The sequence below is a fragment of the Sorex fumeus genome, unplaced genomic scaffold (assembly GCF_029834395.1).
Source record: "Sorex fumeus unplaced genomic scaffold, SorFum_2.1 ptg000021l, whole genome shotgun sequence".
NCBI lineage: Eukaryota > Metazoa > Chordata > Mammalia > Eulipotyphla > Soricidae > Sorex > Sorex fumeus.
This window is the reverse complement of record NW_026606078.1, coordinates 5693675-5717801: the sequence shown is the minus strand read 5'-3', so window position 1 is coordinate 5717801 and position 24127 is coordinate 5693675. Positions and strand designations below refer to the sequence as shown.

At 43.5% G+C, this 24127-nt stretch overlaps 1 protein-coding gene across 2 annotated transcripts in view; it reads right to left on the bottom strand.

Moving 5' to 3' along the window:
- Window positions 1-24127, bottom strand: part of TBCE (tubulin folding cofactor E) — a 76355-nt gene that overhangs the window by 5304 nt on the left and 46924 nt on the right. For both annotated transcript variants that reach the window (XM_056113640.1, XM_056113641.1), the window contains 10 exons: window positions 21659-21758; window positions 18079-18181; window positions 16750-16826; window positions 10894-10989; window positions 10317-10381; window positions 10165-10229; window positions 8449-8598; window positions 6468-6621; window positions 4630-4698; window positions 3521-3580 (listed from right to left, as the gene is read on the bottom strand). In XM_056113640.1, the coding sequence (XP_055969615.1) occupies window positions 3521-3580; window positions 4630-4698; window positions 6468-6621; window positions 8449-8598; window positions 10165-10229; window positions 10317-10381; window positions 10894-10989; window positions 16750-16826; window positions 18079-18181; window positions 21659-21758 (939 nt within the window). The remainder of the gene's footprint in view (window positions 1-3520; window positions 3581-4629; window positions 4699-6467; window positions 6622-8448; window positions 8599-10164; window positions 10230-10316; window positions 10382-10893; window positions 10990-16749; window positions 16827-18078; window positions 18182-21658; window positions 21759-24127) is intronic.

The following is a 24127-nucleotide window of genomic DNA, read 5'->3' as shown; positions in this document are numbered from 1 at the left end:
CCAATGGAGACGTTACTGGGCCCGCTCGAGCAAATCGACGATCAACAGGAGGGCCTTTACCTTTACCTTTACCTGGAAACTAAATAATGGAGGAGGAACCACTAATTTAAAAATTTTTGTGGAACTGGAGCGAATACAGCAGATAGAGTGCTTGCCTTTCATGCAGCAGATCCGGATTCAATCCCTGTCACCCATACAGTCCCCTGAGCCCTTTCAGGAGTGATCACTGAGCAGAGCCAAGAGTAAGCCCTGAGCACTACCATTTGTGTCCCAAAAACAAACTTTTTTGGCTTGGAATCACACAGTGTTAAGGATCAAATCTAGGACTCCTTCATGCAAAGCATGCACTCCAGTCCATTGAGTTAATGTCCCCAGTCTAAAATCACTGATTTTACCTATTTGGGGTTTTTTTTTTTTTTTGAGGGCTGAGGGCTTACTCCAGTTCCATGTTCAGTGATCACTCCAGCAGTGCTCAGGAGGCCCTATATGGTGCTGGGGATAGAACCCAGTTTGGGTGCTTACAAGGTAAGTGTCTGACCAGCTGTATTATCTCTTGAACCTAGAGATGATATACAACTCATAATAATAACAAAATTACACATTACAGGGATAGAAGTTGGAGTGTCAGTAAGTATGGAGTAAAATTGATACTAAAAGGTTATCAATCAGAAAGCACAGCCAAAGTCTTCCTTAATTAAACACTTGTTTTATTTGATCAAAACTAAGACTCAATGTGAGGGGCTGGAATGATGGTACAGCAGGTAGAGTGCTTGCCTTGCATGTGGCTGACCTGGATTAAATCTCTAGCATCCCATATGGTAGCCTGAGCACTGCCAGGAGTAAGAGCTGAACACTGCCAGATGTGGCCCAAAAGCAAACCATTGTGAATTTACTATGCTTATAAGTAAGCATAGCATAGACTTTTTTTTTTTAATTTTTAATAGTAAGACATCATGAGGTACAGTTGCAGACTTACACATTTTTGTGCTTGGGTTTCAATTATACAATGATCAAATACCCATCCCTCCACCAGTGCCCATTTCCCACCACCACGGATCCCAGTATCCCTCCCACCCCCCTATCCCCACCCCCCCATTCCACCCTGCCTCTGGCAGAGCATTCCCTTTTGTTCTCTCTCTCTCTTATTGGGTGTTATGGTTTGCAAAAGAGGCAATGGGTGACAATCATGTTTAGTCTATAGTCTACTTTCAGCATAGCATAGACATTTTTAAAAATGTATTTTTCTGATAATTACTTAGGATATTTCTTCAAGTGCTTACTAGTCTAAATTTAACCTACCTATATTTTAGTATTTAATCAAGTTAAAGCTTGAGATTAACAATATACTTGATCATCCCACAGCAAAAGTTTAAAGGAAATTGTATTTGATTTGATTTAATACAAATGTTTTTTCTCAAAATGAAAGTCAATAAATTACATTCTAATATCACAGATGTCTAGATAAAGTTCAAAAGTAGTTAGAGGCTCAGGAAAGGGTTCAGAGAGCTCTAGATTTGATCTGGGCACCTACCCACATTGCACCCTTATCCCCAAAAAAGTGTCCAACAAAAAGCAGTTACGAATTCTCTGCAGAGACCTGATTGATAAGAAATAAGATGTACAAAAAGTCACAAATGTCCAAGTAGACCACGCAGCCACAGTAGGACACACCCTACACATTCCAAGAGTACTGCAGCATATTTTGATGGGATTCAAAGTAGGAGGTAACCAACCTTAGAGGGAAATATTATATTATTTCGGTTCTGCTTTGGGGCAGGGATTGGGGTTTGGGATGGAAACACCTGAAATGTGGTGGGAAGGTATAATGGTGGTGAGATTGGTGTTCGAATATTAAATGTAATCAAGTACTGTGAACTACTTTACAAAATAAATAAAAAGACAAATGCCCAAAAAATTCAGAATTCAGTTCACTAGAACATGTTTCCTGTTGTATGAAGGATGGTAACACAGACCTCAAGAACAAGCCGAGGGTAACAGTTTTCTCTAGACAAAAAACATTCTCAAAGCACTAATTTGATAACTCAGGAAAAAATTGGGACACATGAAAAAGTTCTCTATATCACTAATTATCAGGGAGATGCAAATCAAAGCAACAATGAGATCATTTCACACCACAGAGATTGGCATTCATCAAAAAGCAAGAACAACCAGTGCTGGCACAGATTGGAGGAGAAAGGGACTCATTTACTGCTGGTGGGAATGCTGAATGGTCCAGCCTTTCTAGAAAACAATATGGATATTCCTCAAAAATCTAAAAATCGAGCTTCCATAAGATCCAGGGATATTGCTCCTGCGAATATACCCTAGTTGCCAAAAAACAATGCAGAAAAGCTACTTGCACTCCTTTGTTCATTGCAGTACTATTCACAATAACCAATATCTGGAAACAACCCAAGTGCCCGAGAACAGACCAGTGAATAAAGATGAGCGTATAGAGAAAATAGTACATCTACACAATGGAATACTATGCAGCTGTCAGGAAAAATTAAGGCATGAAATTTGTTTATACATTGATGGACACAGAGAGTATCATGCAGAGTGAAATTAGTCTGACAGAGAGGAACAAACAGAATGATCACACCACTGAGGGATTTAAAAAAAAAAAAACGGTATGTGAATAATAACCTATGACAGTAGAGACAAGGGCAGAAGGACTGGTCCATGGTTTGGAACTTGCCACAGTGGAGGAGAGGGAGTGCAGTTAGGACAGAGAAAGGACCACTATGGCAATGATCGTTGGAAATGATCACTCCGGAGTGATCCACTCTGAGTGCTGAAAAGAGGTAATGATATATGCATGATACCCTTACAGGAATAATATTGCCTGAAAAGAAAGGGAAGGAGGGAGAGACAGAGACAGAGAGGAAAAATGCCATAGAGGCAGGCATGGGGGTGGAGGCGGGGAGGGGACTGGGGACATTGGTGGTGGGAAATGTGCACTGGTGAAGGGATGGATGTTGAAATACTGTGTGACTGAAACTCAATCATGAAAAACTTTGTAACTTTATATCTTCTGGTGTTCAATAATAATTTTTTTTTAAATTTGTTTTTTTTTTTTTAAGTTGTGGCTCAGGAAAGTTCTCTGAAAAGCTAAGCCATTCAAGCTCTAATACCTTTGGTAAAAGATGTAAATCAGTGCCAGAGATAGGACAGCTTTTACAGCAGCTGCCTTGCAAGAGACTGACCCGGGTTCAGTCAACAGCACCCCCCTGAACCCCCCAGGAGTGATCCCTAACCGCAGACGCAGGAGTAAGCTCTGAGCACACTGGGTATGACCCCCCACCCCGCCCCCAATGTACATCATAAGCAGGGGTTTCCAATCCTAACAAAACTATTTTCCAGATAAGCTAATAAAATTATGGTAGGCCTGGACTTTATCTGGGAGAAGACACTAGACAACTCAGAAGCTCACAAAGTCCACACTTGCAGATATGAATGAACTATTTTACTTCTACCTGACTCACACAGGCCCACAGGGGGAAACTAGATTCGTTCTTACCTGGCAATTGTTTTTCTATGTCTTTCTGATCAAGTTGATTAGGAAATTTTATCTTCAATGCTATAAGAAAAAAAATGAGATCTTTAAACAAATTTAAATTATACATACAAGTTACAGAGATTGCCAAATGAACAGCTATTTGGTATAATGTGGCCCAAATCCTAATAAAGGAATAAACATCTCATTGATGTTTAAAATTCGTTCTGTTGGGCCCGAGAATTAGTACAGCACATATGGCTCTTCCTTTGCACAACATCTAACCAGGGTTCAATTCCCAGCACCACATATGGTCCCCCAAGTCTTGCCTAGAGTGATCCCTGAGCAAAGAGCCCGGAGTAAGCCCTGAGCACAGCTAGGAGTCTAGAAGTGGACACCTCCAAACAATTATATTTCTTCAGTTGGTTCGAAGGATGTGAGTTATTGTTAAACTGATTTCTTCTATTCAAATTTTATTGGATTACTAACAACAAAAATTGATGGGCAGGGGCTGGAGAGCAGGTGGGCACTTGCATGCAGCAGATCTGGGTTAGATTCCAACACCCCATAGTGATCCCTGAGTGCAGAGCCAGGAATAAGCCTTGAACACCTCTCACCCAAATAAATAGAAGGACTAATATTCTATCACTTTCTCTTTGCCCCTTGAAACCCTTTTCTTAACTGTAGCACTGCACTGTCCTCCTGTTGTTCATCAATTTGCTCGAGCGGGCCCAGTAATGTCTCCATTGTGAGACTTGTTACTGTGTTTGGCATATCGAACACATCACAGGTAGCTTGCCAGGCTTTGCCGTGCGGGCGAGATACTCTCAGTAGCTTGCTGGGCTCTCCGAGAGGGGTGGAAGAATCGAACCCAGGTCGGCCAGGTAGAAAATTAGCTTAGTTTGAAAATTTGACTCAGCTTGGTTTACAAGTCTAAAAGTCAAAGTTCTAGATGCCAATTTAGTTAACTGAAATGCTTCCAACATTTATAACACCACTCAATGATCTTCAAGCATGAGAATTGGTAAGATATCAATATAACAGTTTAGATATGTTTGAGATTCCATAATTTCATTAAGAACTGAAGTACTCTACTCCTATAATTAAGCTGATTGTGAATGTGGGGTTCTTACTTAGGAGTTGGTTTTTGAGCAGAAATGGTTGTTGTGTCTTGAGTTCCCCATCTTCAGGTGCGCCATATTCTGTTAAGGAAGAAATTTTAAAGACATGATTGATAAACCAAAGTTCACTGTAAGAAAAAAAGTGAGGGCTGAAGAGATAGTACAAGAGTTAAGACACTTGCTTTGCATGTGGCCAATCCCAGTTTAATCCCCACCATCCTATATGGTGCCCTCTGCACTGCAAGGAGTATTATGGTATGGCCTCCCAAACCAAAATGGAAACATTGCACAAATAAACATCAAGTCTTCTTTTCTTTTCCGTGGAACAAGAGAGCAACAGCCAGTATCTACTTCCTTTCCTTCGGTGACCTCCAGTTTCAGGAGACAGGAAGCACCTGCTTCAAGCATGGGATCCTTTACATCACTGATCATCAGAGACCGTGTCCTAATTCAAACTGTACTCATTCAAACTAATAAGACAAGGTTGCACGTTTCAAATACTTAGAATGCACAATTAACTGTTTCTCTTTATTGCTGGGTCCTATCTAGGACATGTTCACGAACTTTTAGTCGGATAGTGCAGGCCAGACTGGATAGTCAGTGCCACTATTACAAACCTAGTGCCAGGCCAGAAAAGTGGCCACAGCAAAAGAATATAAGGACAGCAGTTCTCCTGCTCAACCTCATGCCAGGCCAACTAGTGACAGTATTTTTGTAAATACCCCCAAGTATCCCATTCTGTCTCCTAGAATTCTTAGCAGTGAAACACCAAGTGTATCTGCAGGGTTCTCCCATGCCCCTCTGTGAGCCTCCCCCCCCTCAGCCCCCACCAAGTGATTTAGAATTCACCGAAGTGGCCAGGAAATTGGGCCAGCTAATGGAGTCATTTGAAAGCAATTCCCACAGGCAGCTTTTCTTCCTCAAAGATAATGTTCCAGCCTGAAGCATTTATGTGGTGAGAATTCTTGCATTAGGAAATATATAAATAAAAGAAAATCACATGAAAGTGAAATTTGGAATAATAATGAAGTCAAAACAAAATGGAAAGTACATCAGGGACAAAGAGTCCTGAAGCCACAGCTTCAAAGTCTGAGGACGCAGCCTGGAAAATACAAGCGAGCACCCTTGCATACCAAGTGCCAAAACTGGTAATGTGGGTGAGCATCGGAATGAATGCTTAGAGAAAAGGGCGTTCATCCAAACTCACAGGAACATCAGAATTGGCGGGGGTGTGGTGTGGGGGTTACAAAATAACAAGGGTGGCAGGAAATAGGAGCTAAGGTCTTACTGTGCATGCAGCCGGCCTGTTTGACCCTGGCACTACATTCAGTTCCGCGAGCAGTGTCCGGAATGACACCTGAGCATAGAACCAAGGTGTAAGTCCTGAGCATGGCCAGGTGTGGCCCAGGAAACAAAAGGAAAACAAAAACTTAAATACCAATGGTGGGTTCACCTTAAAGTGCTATGAACTTTTCACGTTTTCTAGAGTGTAAGCAGGGTTGAGATAAACTCGATTGCCTGCTGCCATTCCAGAACAGAGCGTGGTGTAGCCTCCTCAAATCAAACCCTTGAAAAACACAAAGTTCAGAGCCTCTTTCCTCCTTGTCTGCAAATCTCTCCCAGAAATACCTGCACACTCTCCAGTATCAGAGATACTGCTGATTTTTCTTCTCTGGAGACATCTGACTAGTTCTCTGCACTCCCTCCCTTTCCTGAAGTTGCCCCAGGAAAGGAAAGGGAGCCCACTTAAGACACAAAAAGGCCCAAGAAAGTGGGGAAAGGCAACAACACCCTTTAATCCCCGCAAGGTCGAGCTTCAGCTGAAAGGCGTCCAGCTCACATATACATACTGCGGCAGAGTAGCTCATATCTCGGATGGGCTGCAAGAAATTCTTCATTTGGTCTGTTTTTTTCTGGATCCTGATGTCCACCAGCCTTTTTCCATTCGCTTCCAAAATTCTTTCGGTAATCCAACTCAGCTCCTCTCCTTTCCTCTGGCAGAATCTATATTGATACAAAAGAGAAATAAAAAGCATTTTCGTCTCTGGAAAGAAAGATGGCGGCCGCATGGGAGCCTTGTGGACAGCAGGTATGAGCCAGGGGTCTGGGGGCGACAAAAACCTCATGGGAAGGGGGGGCGTTCCGGCCCGTCCTTCACGCCCAACCGAGGTCATCAATTGCCCCCCCACGAGCGGCTCTCCGGCACGGCCACGACTCCAGAGCACAGAAACCAATCTCTTAATTATCTGACTTTTAGTAGAAATACTTCCAGGGTTAATAAGTAAAATAGCAGAAATCCAAAACCGCACAGACGCGTGACAACATTTAATTCTTGAACCCAGCTGTAGAAAGCAAATCATTTCACAATGCTTTTTCAGCATGTCTGATTTGGGGGGCGGGGGGGAAAACTCTAAATAATAATGGTGCATCTTTTATCGAAACAATGAATCTAGTCAAAGTAGATAGAGTGTTAACTAATATCTGCCTCACAGGCATTGGGAGGGGTGGGAGGTGGGGTTTTATTGGGGTTCGTGGTAAAAAATAAGTATTGGTAAAGGGAAAGGTGTTTGATATTTGCATGACTGAGACCTAAACCTAAAAGCTTTGTAACTTTTCCCACAGTGATTCAATAAATAAATAAATAATTTTAAAAAAGCATTTTCATAACTAGTAATGTGTTTTGCACAGTGTTCTTCCTCTAGCTATCTACAAAAGAATCAAACTGAAGAGGACAAGATAGGGGCCTGGGATGGTCTCTCAAGGGAGAGAACATGCTTTACATTGTTATGAGGTCCTGGGCTATTCTCTTCATGGTACCATTAAAAGAAAGAGGGGTGGTGGAAGACACAAAGATCATAACTGTATTTAGCTTTCTTATTTTAACACTGACAGAATAGGGGCTGGAGAAAGTACAGCAGGTAGGGCACTTGCCTTGCACGTGGCCAATCCTGGTTCAATTCCCATTACCCTAAACCCTGCCAATAGTGATCCCTCGGCACAAAGCCAGAAGTAAGACCTATGCACTGCTGGGTTTGACCCAAAACAAAACAAAAATACACCTGACAAGTCAGTATCTGTAAGAGTATCTGCCCTGAGCCAGCTTCTGAACTGGTCAGGTACCGAAGATCAAGCCTGAGAGAGCTGTGAAAGCCCATACTGGGCTCTGATGGAGTTAAGAGCAAGTGGCACCCAACGACGGACTAGATGAGAAGGACAGTGAGAAGTGATAAGGTAGCGCTGTGGTTTAACTTTTCTGCCTATATTCCCACTCGCCTAAGAAAGAGGAAAAATTACCTAGTATATTTGCACTGACAGCATGTTAATCCTCCAGAGGAATTCAACCATACTTATGAAAATGCATCAGGGTAATATTTTACAGTTTGGAGAAAAACCACAGCTGGTATCCTATACAATATTCAGAAAGAATTCCTTTTCAGTTTTCTGATAATGTTTTCTAGTCAAAAATGATTTTTTACCGCCAGAACGATAGTACAGTGTTGTGTTGCATGCAGCCAACCTGGGATCGATCTCTGGCGCCCCATATTGTCCCCTAAGCCACCACTAGGAGTGATCCCTGAGCGCAAGAGGGCATGACCCAAATCAACAACAAAGAAATTATCTAGTTCTCAACCAGAGATCTAGTACAGGGGTGAAGCCGTTTGCCTTGCATGTAACCAACTCTTGATTCCATGCCTGGCACCACATAGTTCCCCCCAGCACTCGCAGGAGGATTTCCTGATTGTCGAGTTAGAAGTGAGCCCTGAGTACCCCAGAGCATGACCGAAAAACTAACAAATAAGTAAATGATCTGACCCTGAGATTTGTGCTCACCTCACATTTGTTCAGGGTCCTTAGCTGACCAATTTTGGCGATGATGAGCTGACGATTGGTCTCCTTTTTGCTTTCTTCAGTCAGGGGGTTTCTCATGCAGGTCAAAGAGTGAAGACTCTGTAACTTATCCAGCTCATTGATAAATGACCACTGAAATGCGACAACAGAGAACCAATGAAAATAAACGTGTATCAGGCCATGTTGCTGTTCAATCACCAGTAGAGAAGCAACAGTCCTTGGTTGCCATCCAAGGCACGAGCTCGCGTCATGTACCAGGAACCTTCAGGAAGCCTGCATTTACATGAACTTCTCCACATAAGGTAACAAGACATAGAAGGCATCAAGACAGAAGGTAACAAGACAGGAGTCCGGGCCATAGTATAGAAGGCAGGGCGCTTTTCTTGCATACAGTTAACCCAAGTTTGATCCCAGTTAGTCCCCCAAGCCCTGCCAGAATCAGGTAGAGCCTGAGTACACAGCCAGGAGTAACTCCTGAGCACCACCCAAAACAAACAAGCAAAAGAAAGGTGACAAAGTCATTTTGTTTGGGGTATGGCCCCAAAACAAAAAACAAAAGTTGACAAGACAGCCTGCTTTGGTGTAAATTCAACTAATTTCTTCATCAATATTTTGGTTTTATAAGAGGGTTTTGAGGTAGTATTTTTCTTTTCTTTTAAAAAAACTGAGGGGGGGCTGGAGCGATAGTACAGCAGGTAGGGCATTTGCCTTGCAGGCCGCTGACCCAGGTTCGACTCCCAGAATCTCATATGGTTCCCTGAGCATCGCCAGGAGAAATTCCTGAGTGCAGAGCCAGGAGTAACCCCTGTGCATCAGCTGGGTGTGATCCAAAAAAGCAGAAAATATTAAAAATAAAAAACTTTAAAAATTAGGGATGTGTTGTTGCTTGGGTCACATTTGGCTACATATAGGAAATCACTTCTGGGGAGGTTCAGGGAACCCTATGGCTCTAACCCAGGTTAACTGCATAGAAAGCAAGCACTATCTCACTCACTGTACTATCTCTCAGTTCCCTATATCTTAATTAATCACTGTCATGCTCCCTTTGTTCATTGATTTGCTCGAGTGGGCCCAGTAACGTCTCCAATGTGACACTTGTTACCGTGTTTGGCATATCGAATACGTCACAGGGAGCTTGCCAGGCTTTGCCATGCAGGCGAGATACTCTTGATAGCTTGCTGGGCTCTCCCGAGAGGGGCGAAGGAATCGAACCTGGGTCGGCCTGGTCAGCCACGTGCAAGGTAAATGCCCTACTGGGGGCCGGAGTGATAGCACAGTGGGTAGGGTGTTCGCCGGTTCGATCCCTGGCATCCCATATAGTCCCCAAAGCACCGCCAGGAGTAACTCCTGAGTGCAGAACCAAGGAGGAATCCCTGAGCATTGCTGGGTGTGACCCAAAAAGAAAAAAAAAATGCCCTACCGGCTGTGCTATTGCTCCAGCCCATCTTGTCCACCTGTCCATTAAAACAGGTCTCCTTATTCCCAGATGAGATATTACAGACCATAGAATACCGTTTTGCTCTAGCAGGTAGTGCAACTAATTTAGACCAAGCTACCACACTGACCTCCCTGGGAAGACAACTCACCCATGCACTGTATGTACAAATATATAACTAAAATCTTAATTAATAAAACTTATAAATCCCATTGTGAGTGGAAATCAGCATAATGTAGCATGTGCTATCTGAAGGAACTTACTTGTGATATTTGATTGTCATTTACTACAAGGTATTGCAAGGCAGGAAACATTGATGTTTTGTACCCTAGGAAAAAGAGAATTAAATTACATAGTAGAAGCGACAAATTAGTTGTGGAGGGTGGGCAGAGGAAAATTTAAGAATCTTATATACCAATTCCAGCATCTGGAAAATGTATTGTAGAAATTCCAATGTCAGAAAGGATTAGTTGTTCTAATCTGAAAATATAAATGTTAAACATGATTACATAGAAGAACACAAAATATTATGGGCTATTATCCTGACTAGATTTAAACTTTTTTCCCTACATCTTAGATTTTTCACTCCACGTGTGATGCATAGAGTCATCAAGTCCAATTTAGGGTACAAAAAATAAACTCTTCATACTGTATTCTAATAAATCTAACAGAACCTAGGTGCCAACTATATGCTAAGTGTTACTTGGTTCTCAGGAAGAAAGAGATATGGCCTGACTTCCCAAAGTTCAATGAGACTTTTGATATTAGCACCAGGAGCAAATTATTCATTCTTCATTTATTAAGTACAGACATACACAACACCTTATATGGGTCACAAGTAAATTCTTTAAATTCAACTTTCCCAAAGGGAATGACTCAATTTGCATATGTTATCAGTATCATATTTCCATTGAAAATGTATCTGAAGCTTATGATCTATGTGCTAAAAAGCTACTATGCAATACTGTAAAGTTATTTTAGGATCCAACTACCTGGGCAGATGTGCTATCAAAAATAGCTGGTTTTCATCAATTAATCGATTAGCCGAAAGATCTAGTATCTTGACCATCTGTAGAACATCAGTTGGCCTGTATGGAAAATAAGATTTTTGCAACATGAATTTAAAATATACAGTCTTGTTTTTCAGAGACTGGGCCTTAAAGTCCAACAAGGGGTAGAAGGTAAATAGGGCACTAAGGCCTGAGAGGTGACAAGAAATTTCTGTCTTGACTGTGATCTTATATCATGATTTTGCCAGATGTTACCAACAGGGGAAACTGGGTGACACTGGCTATTATTTCTTTTTATTCCTTTTTGTTTGGGGGAAAGGGTGTAGAAGTGAGGAGAGACATTTAGACCACTGTTGGTGGAACTCAGGGGTGGCTCTCAGTACTCAGAGGACCATGTGGTGCTGGAGAGAGCACCCAGGCATTCTGCACATAAAGCTTGCACTCAGCCCTTTGAGGGACACCCCCCCACCCCAGCCCTCTCAAGATGTTAGCTCCAATCACTGCATGTGAGTCTATAAGTCAAAATAAAAAGTTTAATGGGATGAAAAAAAATCCCATCGTAAAATTCCTGCTACTAATCTCGGCCATTCTTGGGTGTCAGTCTCCTATTTTGTTACTTTATGTTCCCCAGATGAATGCAATCTTTCTATGTCTATCCCTTTCTTTCTGAGTCATTTTGCTTAACATGATACTTTCCATATAGTACCACTTGTATGTAAATTTCATGACTTCGTCTTTTCTAACAGCTACATAGTACTCCATTGTATAAATGTACCAAAGTTATTTTACTCCATGTGGTTTGCTTGAAGGCCAACCACACATGGTAGGGGAAAAGGGAGCTCAGATAGAGAAGGGAGCACCAAATAAAGGTGTTGGGAGGATCCTCCCAGGATGGGAGAAGCATGCTGAAAGTAGACTATAGACCAAACATGATTGCCACCCATTGCCTCTTTTGCAAACCACAATACCCAATAGGAGAGAGAGAACAAAAGGGAATGCCCTGCCACAGAGGCAGGGTGGGATGGGGGGTGGGAGGGATACTGGGATCCATGGTGGTGGGAAATGGGTACTGGTGGAGGGATGGGTATTTGATCATTGTATAATTGAAACCCAAGCACAAAAATTTGTAAGTCTACAATTGTACCTCATGATGTCTCACTAATAAAAATTTTTTTAAAAATCCCATCGTTGGCAGGCCCAGGGATGGCTCAGAGGCCATCAGAGCACCTGCTTTGCAAGTGTGAGGGCTAAGTGAAAGTTAATGCACCACAGCTAGAAGTACGTCATGTGTGATCACAACTACATGTGTCACCCCCAGCCAGCGCCATGGCCCAGTGTACAAGCACCACAACCAAGCTTGTGTGACCCCTACTCACTATAACAATCACCACAAATACACATGTATGGCCATTTACCTATAAAATAAATAAGATTCTTTAAAATATCTTTTATTTGAGGGGCCAGAGAGATCGTATAGTGAATATGGCACTTCCTTGCACCCAGGTTCGATTGTAGACGTCCCGTATGGTCCCCTAAGCACTCCACAAGTGATTACTAAGTGCAGAGGAGCCAGGAGTAACCCCAGAGTATCACTGGGTGTGGCCCCAAAACCAAAACATAAAGTGAAAAAAAAAGTTTTAAAATATCTTTCATTTGGATGCTTTGAGAGTTTGTCATATATCTTCCCACCATATGGGATGTCAGAGATCGAACCTGGGTCAGTCATGTGCAAAGCAAATGCCCTACCCGCTGTACTATCACTCCAGCTCCCAAACAAAAAAGTTTAAATCAGGATTTTCACCCTGCTCGTTTGCTCCTTGATTAGAATTAAGTTTTAGCTGACATTTGGTTGGGGATGGGGGGGAGGCATTTGGTTTGTGGGCCACAAGCAGCAGTGCTCAGGGGTTACTCTGGCTCTGCACTCACCTCCAGCAATGCTTGGGGAACTAGGAAATGCCAGGGATTGAATTCTGAGCAAAGAATGTGCTTTAATCTGTCTCCCTGGCCCTGAAACTCTAATCTCTGAAGGCCATTAGCCATATGCACTTTTCCAGTTACTTTTTGCATCACTTTCTAAAAATTCATACTATGGGCAGAACTTAAGGTGATTGTGGTAAATAAAATCAGTAAAGAAGTGAAAGACAGGCTTGGGAGAACATATCTGATTTGCTTGCCTCTATGCTTTTGCTTACCTGCTCTTCAAGTTTATATGTTCTCTCTTCTCGCCCTCCTCTATCATGTATCTTTCTGAGTTTCATTCAATAAAAACTATCTTGCTTCAATGATAATAATAAAAGGTCCGGAGGTATGATGCCGCCAGCAGGTCAATTTGTCCTTGAGGCGAATGTATCAGCAGCCTGACAGCACCATCAGGCTTTCAGATACCCCAAAATTGCTGCCTTTGGCCAGACCCCAAAAACTTGGGGCAAAGTTTACCAAGAAAGTACCACCTCTGGCTCAGCTATATAATTGGAGGCATGGCCTCTCTAGACCCTGATCAAACTGCTTAACGGCCATGATCCCAGAGACTCAGAAACAAATCTTGGAACCCAAAGGCTTCTTGGCAGAATCGCATCCTGTTCCTTCAGTAGGTTACTGGCACTGGGCCACTTCAGGTGGGAATAGGTTTCATGCCTTGGCCTATTCCCCTTGGCGGCCTGGTGACCACCATCCTCCAGAGGCCGCTGGACAGTCAGGTTTGGGCCTGCAGTGACAAGACACGCGGGGCCTCACCAGATGGGGATGGAACCAGCCCTTTCCTCCCCATCCCAGCGAGACCCCGAGTCACCACCTACAAATGGCCTCTCTGGCTCCTGATCAAGCTAATTAACGGCCATGATCCCAGAGACTCAGAAACAAATCTCGAAACCCAGCAGCTTTTGGCAGAAATGCATCTGGACTGCATACAAGGTGGCCGCTGCCTCAGAGCTTCTTGGAAAGCCAGGTATGAGCCGGCGGTGATGGGGCAACTGCAGTCTCATGGGAAGGGGGGCGGTACCGGCTCGTCTTTCTCGCCCTACCAAGGTGACGAGTTGCCCCCCACAAGTGGCTCTCCAGCACGGCCATGGCTCCAGAGGCAAAAAGACTTAATCCCGAGCCTGGCAGCTTGTGGCAGAAAAGTGATTGGACCATTCATTAAACTACAGCCATGCCTCCCTGGGAGGGAAAGGGTGTTGCTCCCTTCCGCCTTTTTCCCACCTGGCAGCAAGGTGGCCACCACTCTCCGGCACAGCCATAACACCAGACACACAGAAACCAATTTTGTAATTATCTGGCTCTTTGCAGAAATCCAAAATCACAAGGCTGCTATTGTGGCCACGCAAGATTATATAATTCTCATAACCAGCTATAGAAAACAAAGTATTTTACAATGCCTTTTCAGCAGTTCTGATTGTTGGGAGGGGGAAATTCTAAACAATAATGGTGCATCTTTTGTCAAAATAATGTAATCAATGTAGAGAAGAGTTAAGTGGAAATCATCTGCCTCACAGACATTGGGAGGGGTGGGATGGGGTGTATATTGGAGTTCTTGGTGATGAAAAATGAATACTGGTGAAGGGAGAGGTGTTTGATCATTGTATGACCAAGACTTAAACCTGAAAGCTTAGTAACTTTTCCCACAGTGATTCAATAAATAAATATAAGAAGAAAAATAAATAAATAAAATTGTGAAGAAAAAAAAAAGTAAGGTGGAGTTCATGCCCAATTCAATCAGCTAATCAGTGGCTGTATTCAGTAAATAGCAGTACTCCTACATAAAAAAATAATAATAATAATAATTAAAGGTCAACACCTTCAAGATTCACAGTACCAACAGCCCTGTAGGAGCACTGCAAATCTGATGGTAAAGTTACTTTATAAAAACTCACCAAGCTCAGGGGCTTGAGTAATGGCACAGTGGTAGGGCATTTGCCTAGCATGCGGCTGACCCAGGTTCAATTCCCAGCATGCCATATGGTCCCCCGAGCACTGCCAGGAGCATCCCCGGGTGTGACCCGAAAAGCACTGCACTGCACTGCACTGCACTGTCCTCCCATTGTTCATCTATTTGCTTGAGTGGGTCCAGTAACGTCTCCATCGTGAGGCTTGTTGTTACTGTATTTGGCATATCGAATACATCACGGGGAGCTTGCCAGGCTTTGCCACACGGGCGAGATGCTCTCGGTAGCTTGCCGTGCAAGGCAAACGCCGTACCTGCTCTGCTATGGCTCCAGCCCAAAAAGAAAAAAAAAGAAAGAAACTCACCAAGCTCAATGAGAGCAATCAACTACACAGGAGGTTCAATTAGCAACAACCAGTTAATCCTCAGACAAGGACTTTAGTAGCACCACTGTGAGCTATAACAATTGTCACAGATTCTCTTTTGATAATTTTATCAATGTTTTGATTATTCCATTTGCCATTTTGTTGTAACAAGCAATATCAGTTTGTTTGTGCCTGCTAATTGGACAGGCTTGAGGGGTGAGGGGGTAATTAGGGGCTTTAGTGGAGGGATGGTCACACTCGTGGTGGGGTTGGTATTGGAATATTGAATGTCCAAAGCAACTGTATTATGAAAAACCTTGTAAATCATGATGTTTAAGTTTAAAAAAAAATTAATGGGAGAAAGTGAAAGACAATGATTGAGAAGTTTAATTCTTATTTGTAATACAAATAGAGCAAATGGGAAAATACAACAAAAAATAACTCACAGACTCTGGTTACTAGAGGGAAAGAGAAAGTGGGCTGGGTGGGCAGAGAAGGGATATTTTGATAATCTGATGGCAATGAAACTTTGTTGGTGGAAGAGTCAGGCTTAAAGAGAGAGAGGGGTGTGGAACTATACTAGTAGAATTTTATAGTATTATAAAAAACAGTATCAAATCAATAAGATTTGATTTAAAAAATTCAAATTAAGGGCCCAAGACATAGTACAGAAGTTAAAGCAATGGTCAGGCCCAGTTCAATCCGACACCAGCTTTAGTCTCCCAAGCACAGGCAGGAGTAACCCCTGGGTACAGAGCTAGCAGTACCTCCTGAGCACCACTAGGTGAGGCCCAAAGAAGCAAAAAATAAACAAATAATTAAAATTAAAGCTTGGGAGACGGCTCAAAGGGTTGGAGTGCATGCTTTGCATGTGGGAGCCCCAAGTTCAGTCCCCAGAAGCTCATGATTCCCTGAGTACCTTTGGATGTGGCCCCTAAAACCAAAACAAATAAATATAAGACTTTTATCAAAATCAATACAAGACATAGGGGCCGGAAAGACATATGCATATAAGGCATTTCCCTTGCATATGTCTGTCTGGAGTTCGATCCCCAGCACCCTATATACTCATCTGAGCACAGCCAGGCGTGATCCCTGAATGCAGAGCCAGGAGTAAGCCCTGGGCACTACCAGGTGTGGCCCAGAATCAACAATTTGGGCTAAAGGGGGCTTGAGTGATAGCACAGCGGGTAGGGCATTTGCCTTGCAGGAGACAGTCCCGGGTTTGATTCCCAACATTCCATATGGTCCCCTGAGCACCGCCAGGAGTGATTCCTGAGTGCAGAGCCAGGAGTAACCCCTGTGCAATGCCAGGTGTGACCCAAAATGCAAAACAAACAAACAAAAAAAAAAAACAATTTGGGCTAGAGCAACAGTACAGGAGATAAGGCACTTGCCTTGCACAGAGCTGACCCAGGTTCAGTCCCCAGCACCCCATATGACCCCCCAAGCACAGAGCCAGGAGTAAGTCCTGAGAATTGATGAATGTAACCCAGAAACAACAACAAAAAATTAATATAAAATATTATTGAGACCATTTATTTATTAGAATGACTAAATTATAACAGATACTATAAAGTAAATACGTGTTACCTTTCTGAAATGCAAATATTGTTAGCGTCCAGGTACAATTCCTCAAGGACTGGCCACCCAGAGGCGCACTGGAGCAGCTGGGAAGAGAACTCAGGTCAGGGTAAAGAGTCCTTGAGCAGTTGCTTCTTCCCATATGTTAATGACTACAACCTCCACATGAAGTTAGTTTATTTAGTTTAGCTCCTGCTTAGGAATCAAGCACCTCACAAACACGCCATGACAGATTAGATTTCAGGCTAGAAGTGCCAGGCAATATAATATTAACAGGTTGCATTTTAATATGGGAGCAAATGCTTGTCTCACTCTGGGCAAACCAAAGTTTGTACTCAGGCATACCTGGAACTGTACTTAGATGGGAACCGGAGATGCTGACACAGTACCTCCTCACTGTTTCCTCTAGCTCCCTTAACTTAATTGATACTGAACACCTTTCCTCAGTTCTCAATGAATACTGAGTTGCGGAAGAATATACTGAATTACCACCATCACCGCCTCCTGAATTTCTATATTCCCTTCTTGTTCCCTGCTAGACCTAACTCACAAGGAAGGAGGCTTAGAAAGAAGTGACAAGGCTGTGGCCACTTTAAGGGCAGACATTAAAGAGACACCTCTAGGTGAGGTGCCTTAGTGGAAGAACAACTTACGCGCACAAGGTTTGAAAATGGGAGGTTCTGGCTGTGGGAAATCAGTACACCCCTGACAGAAACACTGCAGTATCAGATCCACAGGTCCACTTTCAATTTCCGTTATATTCATGGACAACAGGAAGTGAATGTCAAACAGGAAAATAATGTGAAAACCTTTCTGCTGTTTAAACTTGCGAGATGGCGCAGGGGCTCATGCCTTGATATACAAGGACCCAAGTGAACCCCAACACTGCAGTCTAACTGTGGGGGCCCCTGGCAGCACTGGGCCCAAGTAGTGCCACATCACTGCGCCCTAGCACAGAACTTCAGGCCCAGTAGACTGAGTGTCGAAATGGTCCCCAGGTCCCCTTCATGGACACCCCCACAGAACAAAAACCACCTCTGTGGAACACTCAGATGCTAACGGTTCAAAAGGCAGTTAATGGCCAGGTGCAACTGGAGAGCTCAGACATATATACTGCACACCAGTAAGGAGTGTCAGTTTAGAAACACACCAGAATAAAACAGAATAAGCCGTCAGGGACAACATGGATTCTTAGCTACAAAATTTTGCAATGACTGTGCAACTACTTTCTGGAAGGCATTTTAATGATTCAAATGAAGCTACAATTGTGTTCTAATTCCCTGTTGAGCCAAGAATTTAAAACTGCTTATCATTGAATAATAAAAGAAATACAATTACCTCAGCCCAGGTTATTCCTGTGTGGTTAAGGACTAAAATCTTCAGTGTTGAAAATGTTCCAATTAGAGATGGTGGACCAGAGGGAAATTTGAGTTTATTTTCACTGGATAGAAAAAGAAGATACAATGTACAGTAAGATCTACTAAAAGTCATAGAAAATGACACTTTGGTACCAATGTATGCAACATACGGACTCAAAGTTGATGAGTCATAACCCAGGGAACACCAACAACAGAACTCAGGTTTCTAGAGGGTAAAAGAGGGGAGTGAAGGCGGAAAGCACTTGCCTTACACCTGCTGACTCTGATTTAATATCTGGCACCAGATATGGTCCATTGAGCATCATTGGGGTCACTCCTGAGCACAGAGTCAGGAATAGCTCCTGAGCACTCCTGGTGTGGCCCCAACCCTCCACTCAAAGAAGTTAAAAATAAGAGAAAACATCAATTTATGAGCTGAAGAGATAGAATAGTGGGCAGGTCACCCACTTTGCATGCATTCCAAACCAGATTAAATCCTAGCACCCACATGGTCCCCCAAGCTCCATTAGGAGTGATCCCTGCGAGCAGAGCAAATGCAAGCATGTAAGCCCTGGGCACCACGACCAGTGGTTAAAAAGAAATCCTAAAACCCATCAATTTAGGATTTAGTATGAGGAGACTGGTTTGTTTCATCTTTAAAGTGAAATTATATTGAGGGGATGAAGAGCTAGTACAGCAGCAGAGCACTTGCTTTGCATGCAGCCAACCCAGTTTCATTCCCCAGCACCCTATAGGGTCCATCAAACATGCCAGAAGTGATCCCTGTGGGGCTGGAGCAATAGCACAGTCAGTAGGGCATTTGCCTTGCACGTGGCCTACCCGGGTTCGATTTCCAGCATCCCATATGGTCCCCTGAGCACTACCAGGGGTAATTCCTTAGTGCAGAGCCAGGAGTAACCCCTGGGCATCGCCAGGTGTGACCAGAAAAGAAAAAAAAAAAAAACAGAAGTGAGCCCTGAGCACAGATGGGCATGGGCCAAAGTTTAAAAAAATTAAAAGTGGGGCTGGAGTGACAGCACAGAGGGTAGGGCGTTTGGTAGGGCATTTGCCGTGCACTCGGCCAACCCAAGTTCGATCCCCAGCATCCCATATAGTCCCCCAAGCATGGCCAGGAGTAATTCCTGAGTGCAGAGCCAGGAGTATCTCCTGTGCATTGCTGGGTATGACCCAAAAGGCAAAAAAAAAAAATTAATTATTTAAAAGTATACTGAGATGAAGTAAATCAGATTTTTAATATTTACAACATAAATTTTAGGTCTGACATGCCCAATAAATAATCAGAAGGTTCAGGCAGCTAGTAAAGCTGCATGTTTCCTAAAACAAGAGGCTTTTTCATAGGGGTGGAGGAGTTAGGGGCAGGGTGCCGGACATCAAACCCAGGGTTACATACATGAGCTCGTACGGCTCATGTAAATTTGACTTCATTTGTAAAATTAAGTGCCACTCTCCAAAGTTTTATAGAATGTTAAATTATGAACTCAAATAGTGTCTCTTTAAACAGGATGGGTGAAATAAACTACTATCTTTAAAAATTCCTCTCAAGAATGAGCTAGAGTGATAGTACAGAGGGAACTAGGGAATTTGCCTTGCAAGAACTTGATCTCAGTGCTAGAGAGACATTATAGCAGGTAAAACACATGCCTTGCTTGAGGCCCACCTGAGTTCCAATCTCCAGGCACCCCAAATGGTTCCCTAACAGAAATGATCTCTGAGCACAGAGCCAGGGAGTAACCCCTGAGCACTGCCGGTTGTGACCCCACCCCCCCAAAAAATAAATAAATAAAAGGAAGCTAATCTCAGGAAATAATGTTCTTGTTTTGTTTGGTTTCAGGTCTCCCAAAGAAGAATAGAAAGAGCTATGCTTGGAATATCACGTTTCACTCAAATGAGAGAAAGAATCCGGAGTTCTGACATCCGTCGACGATCAAGAATCAGGGACGCTGTCTCATTTGCCAAGGTGTCAAAAATCAGATGGGCTGGTCATGTAATGAGATTTAAAGACGACCGCTGGACTAGAGCTGTTACTGACTGGATTCCACGGGATGTCAAAAGACCACGTGGCCGCCCACCTCTCAGATGGTCAGACTTCTTCGTGAAGATCATGATCGATCGGTTTGAGGCCCTTCATGTTCCCGGAGCGAACAGATGCCATTGGGCTACACTAGCACGCGACAGGGACAAATGGAGACGTTACTGGCGCCCGCTCGAGCAAATCAACGACTAACGGGAAGTTAAGTGATTGATTGATTGATAAGGGCCACACGCAGTGGTGCTTAAGGGCTGTGCCTGGCAGTGCTCAGGGCACCATGCAGTGCTGGAGAGTCTGCATGCAAGACGCCCTCCAGCAAACTGAACTATCTCTCCAGCCCAACAATCATTTTAAAAGAAGATACCATTAAAACAGGTCCCCTTGGGGCTGGAGCGATAGCACAGCTAGTAGGGCATTTGCCTTGCACGCAGCCAAGATGGTCGATACAGGTTCGATTCCCAGCATCCCATACGGTCCCCCAAGCACCGCCAGGAGTGATTCCTGAGTGCATGAGCCAGGAGTAACCCCTGAGTATCACCGGGTGTGACCCAAAAAGCAAAAAAAAAGAAAACAACAACAACAAAAAAACAGGTCCCCTTATTCCCAGATGAGACAATATGGACCATAGGACACCGTTTTGCTCTAGCAGGGAGTACAACTAATTTAGACCAAGCTGCTACCCTGATCTGCCTGGGAAGACAGCTCACCCATGCACTGTATGTACAAATATATAACTATAATCATACGCTAATGTACATGGAGCTCTGTGTAAAGTTGGTTCAAAGATGAAAGGGGAAGCCTGACTGATCCCTGGGAAGTCAGATTCAGAGATGAAAACTAATGAAACATTCAAAAAGCAGAGAAAACTCTGATACTAGTTTAAAAAAAAAAAATTTAGTGGTGGGGCCGAAGCGGTTGTACAGTGGGCAGGGCATTTGCCTTGCACACGGCTAACCCAAGTTTGATACCGCATCCCATATGGTCCCCCAAGCACTGCCTGGAGTGATTGCTGAGTGCAGAGCTAGGAGTAAACCTTGAGAATCACCGGGTATGACCCAAAAGGGGAAAAAAAAAAGTTAAAGTTAGTGGAAATTGGTAAAAGAAAAAAAGATAGAATGGAATTCAATAGCTTTCCAGTGAAATAATGCATTCCTAAAGCAATTAAGTACTCGACAGTTCAGAATGAGCAAATGTCTTTCCTACTCCCCAGTTAAATATCCACTCCCCCAGACAGGCCATCTGCTTGTGTCAGGCCGTCAAGAAATATAAAAATCTTTCAAAGCACTGTATACCTGCCGGTGTCTCCCTCCACCCAGTTCAACGCCGAGTGCATTCCCTTCAACCGACTCACTTCATGAGGCCAATAATCCAATAATAGCAGGGAAAAACTTAGAGCTCAGGTAAATTGAACCAGTCGTCTTTTCCTCCTCATTCCCACAGAGACGCTGCAAGGGAGCCAGGAGAGATTAGGGGTTATATCTTCGTGACCGTGCCCACCCAGGGTGCCTACCTGAGATTAAGAGCTTCCAGATGTTCTAGCTGATGAGCAATATGAACCACTTCATCCCAGGACGGCAGCAGGTTTTTCGACATATCTAGCTCCCTAATGTCTAAAGGCATACGTTAAGAAACAGTAACCGAAGGATTCATCAAAAACATACAATAATAAACTCTGAAAACTGGAGCACAGGATCTTCCTCTTGATAACCTCTATTCTTCTTGAAACACGTTTTATGAACACCTCACTCCTTCTTGTTTTTGCTTTTTGGGTCACATCTGGAGATGCACAGGGGTTACTCCTGGCTCTGCACTCAGGAATTAATCCTGGCCGTGCTCAGGAGACCATATGGGATGCTGGGAATCAAACCCGGGTTGGCCAAGTGCAAGGGAAACGCACTACCTGCTTTGCTATCCTTTGCTATCGCTCCAGCCTCACACCTCACGCCTTAAAAAAAAAGGAATGGGGGAGAGAACTGAGTGTTGAAAGTAGGTAAAGTGATATACATGGTAATCCTTCAGTATCTGTATTGCAAGCCATAATGCCCAAAAGGAGAGAGAGAGAGAGCGAGAGAGAGAGAGAGAGAGTGCCTGCCACAGAGGAATGTAGTGGTGGGGTTGAGGGAAACTGGGAACTGGGACACTGGTGGTGGGAAATGTACACTGGTGAAGGGATGGGTATTGTAACATTATCTAACTAAAACCCAATCATGAACAACCTTGTAACTGTATATCTATTGTGATTCAATAAAAAATAATAATAAAAATTAAACTTGTTAAGCCTTTCTTAAAGTTTTATTGTGCAACTTTCTGAGTGCAAATTTCTGAGTGCAGACCCAAGAGTAACCCTTGATCATCACTAGATGTGGCACAAAAACAACAGAAAGTGTTCTGATCCAGTATTTGGGGGTCACAATTTCAGGTGACTGCCTAGTTACGATCTGTCTTGATGTTAAATAACTAACTCTATCTCTTTGCTTTTTCACCTAAAGATGGTTTCAGTGTGATTGATTAAGCGAACTCCATTACACCAACTTAAAGTCATAAAGTGGGGCTCAGAGAAATAGTATACAGCATGTAGGAAACTCACCATGCACACAGCTGACCAAGGTTGGATCCCAAGCATCACATGTGGTTCCGAGAAAACTTCTACCAGGAGTGGGTCCTAAGCGGAGTCAGGAGTATGCCCTGAGTACTGCCAGGTGTGGACCAAAAACCCAAATTTAAAAAATTAATAAAACAGGGCTAAAGAGATAGTATAGCAGGTAGGGCACTTTCTTGTACAGTGCCAACAAGATTAATCCCTGGCACCATATATGGTCCCAAGCCCCTTCTAGAGTGTGATCCCTGAGCACAGAACTAGGAAAAAGTCCTGACCACAGCCATGTATGGCCCCAAAAGCAAACTAAATAAATAAACTAGTAAAATCAAAACTAAATAAATAAAAATAAAATGTTAGGTTACAGATGGCTATTAGATATACAAAAAATAGATAACTAAAGAGAAAACTCTGAGAGGGCAGCAGTGTTGACTAAAGACATACGGAAAGAAGCATCAGCATCCACAGGAAGAGACCCAGGTCCAGACAAGATCCGATCGGGGTAGGTGGAGACAGAAAAGCCAAGGGTCAAAGGTCTGAAACATTCCCAACACACTGCAGAAAATTGGTTATTGAGGGGAAAGAAGAACCAAGACGTCAGGCACTGTGCGAATTAACCAGGGGGAAATCTCACTCCATCCAAGACCATTTTTCTAGACGTCCAAAGCAATAGATTTTCAAACATAGATTAAAATTATTTTTTCATACAGAAGAGTCACTAACCCACAAGTTGGGTAAGAAGGAAACAATTTTAGAGAGGCAGAAATGCTCAGCTGTGGCCAGTGCCCACCAGCTGCCTGGTTCGGGTTACACTTTAGGTGGTAATAAGTCTCCACATAAAACCCTCCAGTTTGCCTGTGGGCCACAGACCTAACATTTTTATCTCTGGCTCTTGAAAAGCAAAGCCTGCTAGGGCTGGAACAATAACAAAGCAGGTAGGGAGCTTGCCTTGCATGTGGCCAATCCTGGTTTAATCTCTGGCAACCCTATGGTTTCCCAAGTCCCTCCAGGAATGAACCCTGAGCACAGAGCCAGGAGAAACAAAAACAAAAAAGCTCAAGTAAAAAAGTTACAGTGATGGGATGCTGAATCGCATGTTTCAAAGCTCACAGAGCTGACTACTGGCGGAGAGATGTTCAGGTGTATGAGGTGGGGGGTGCGGGACCTGCAGAGGGAGCTGGGTTTCTCTAACGGTCTTGGGATTTTCTGCCACACCTAGAATAATGACCACCCATTTGGTGTCATATCAAGCAGAAGGAAAGTGGCAAGCAACTCCAATAGCAGATGCCACAAAGATATTCTCGGGCCGCTCGAGGCCATCCTGCTGAGCAGCCTTGCACCTCACACTCACTCTCCCAGAAACTCAAAGGTGATGGAGAAGAG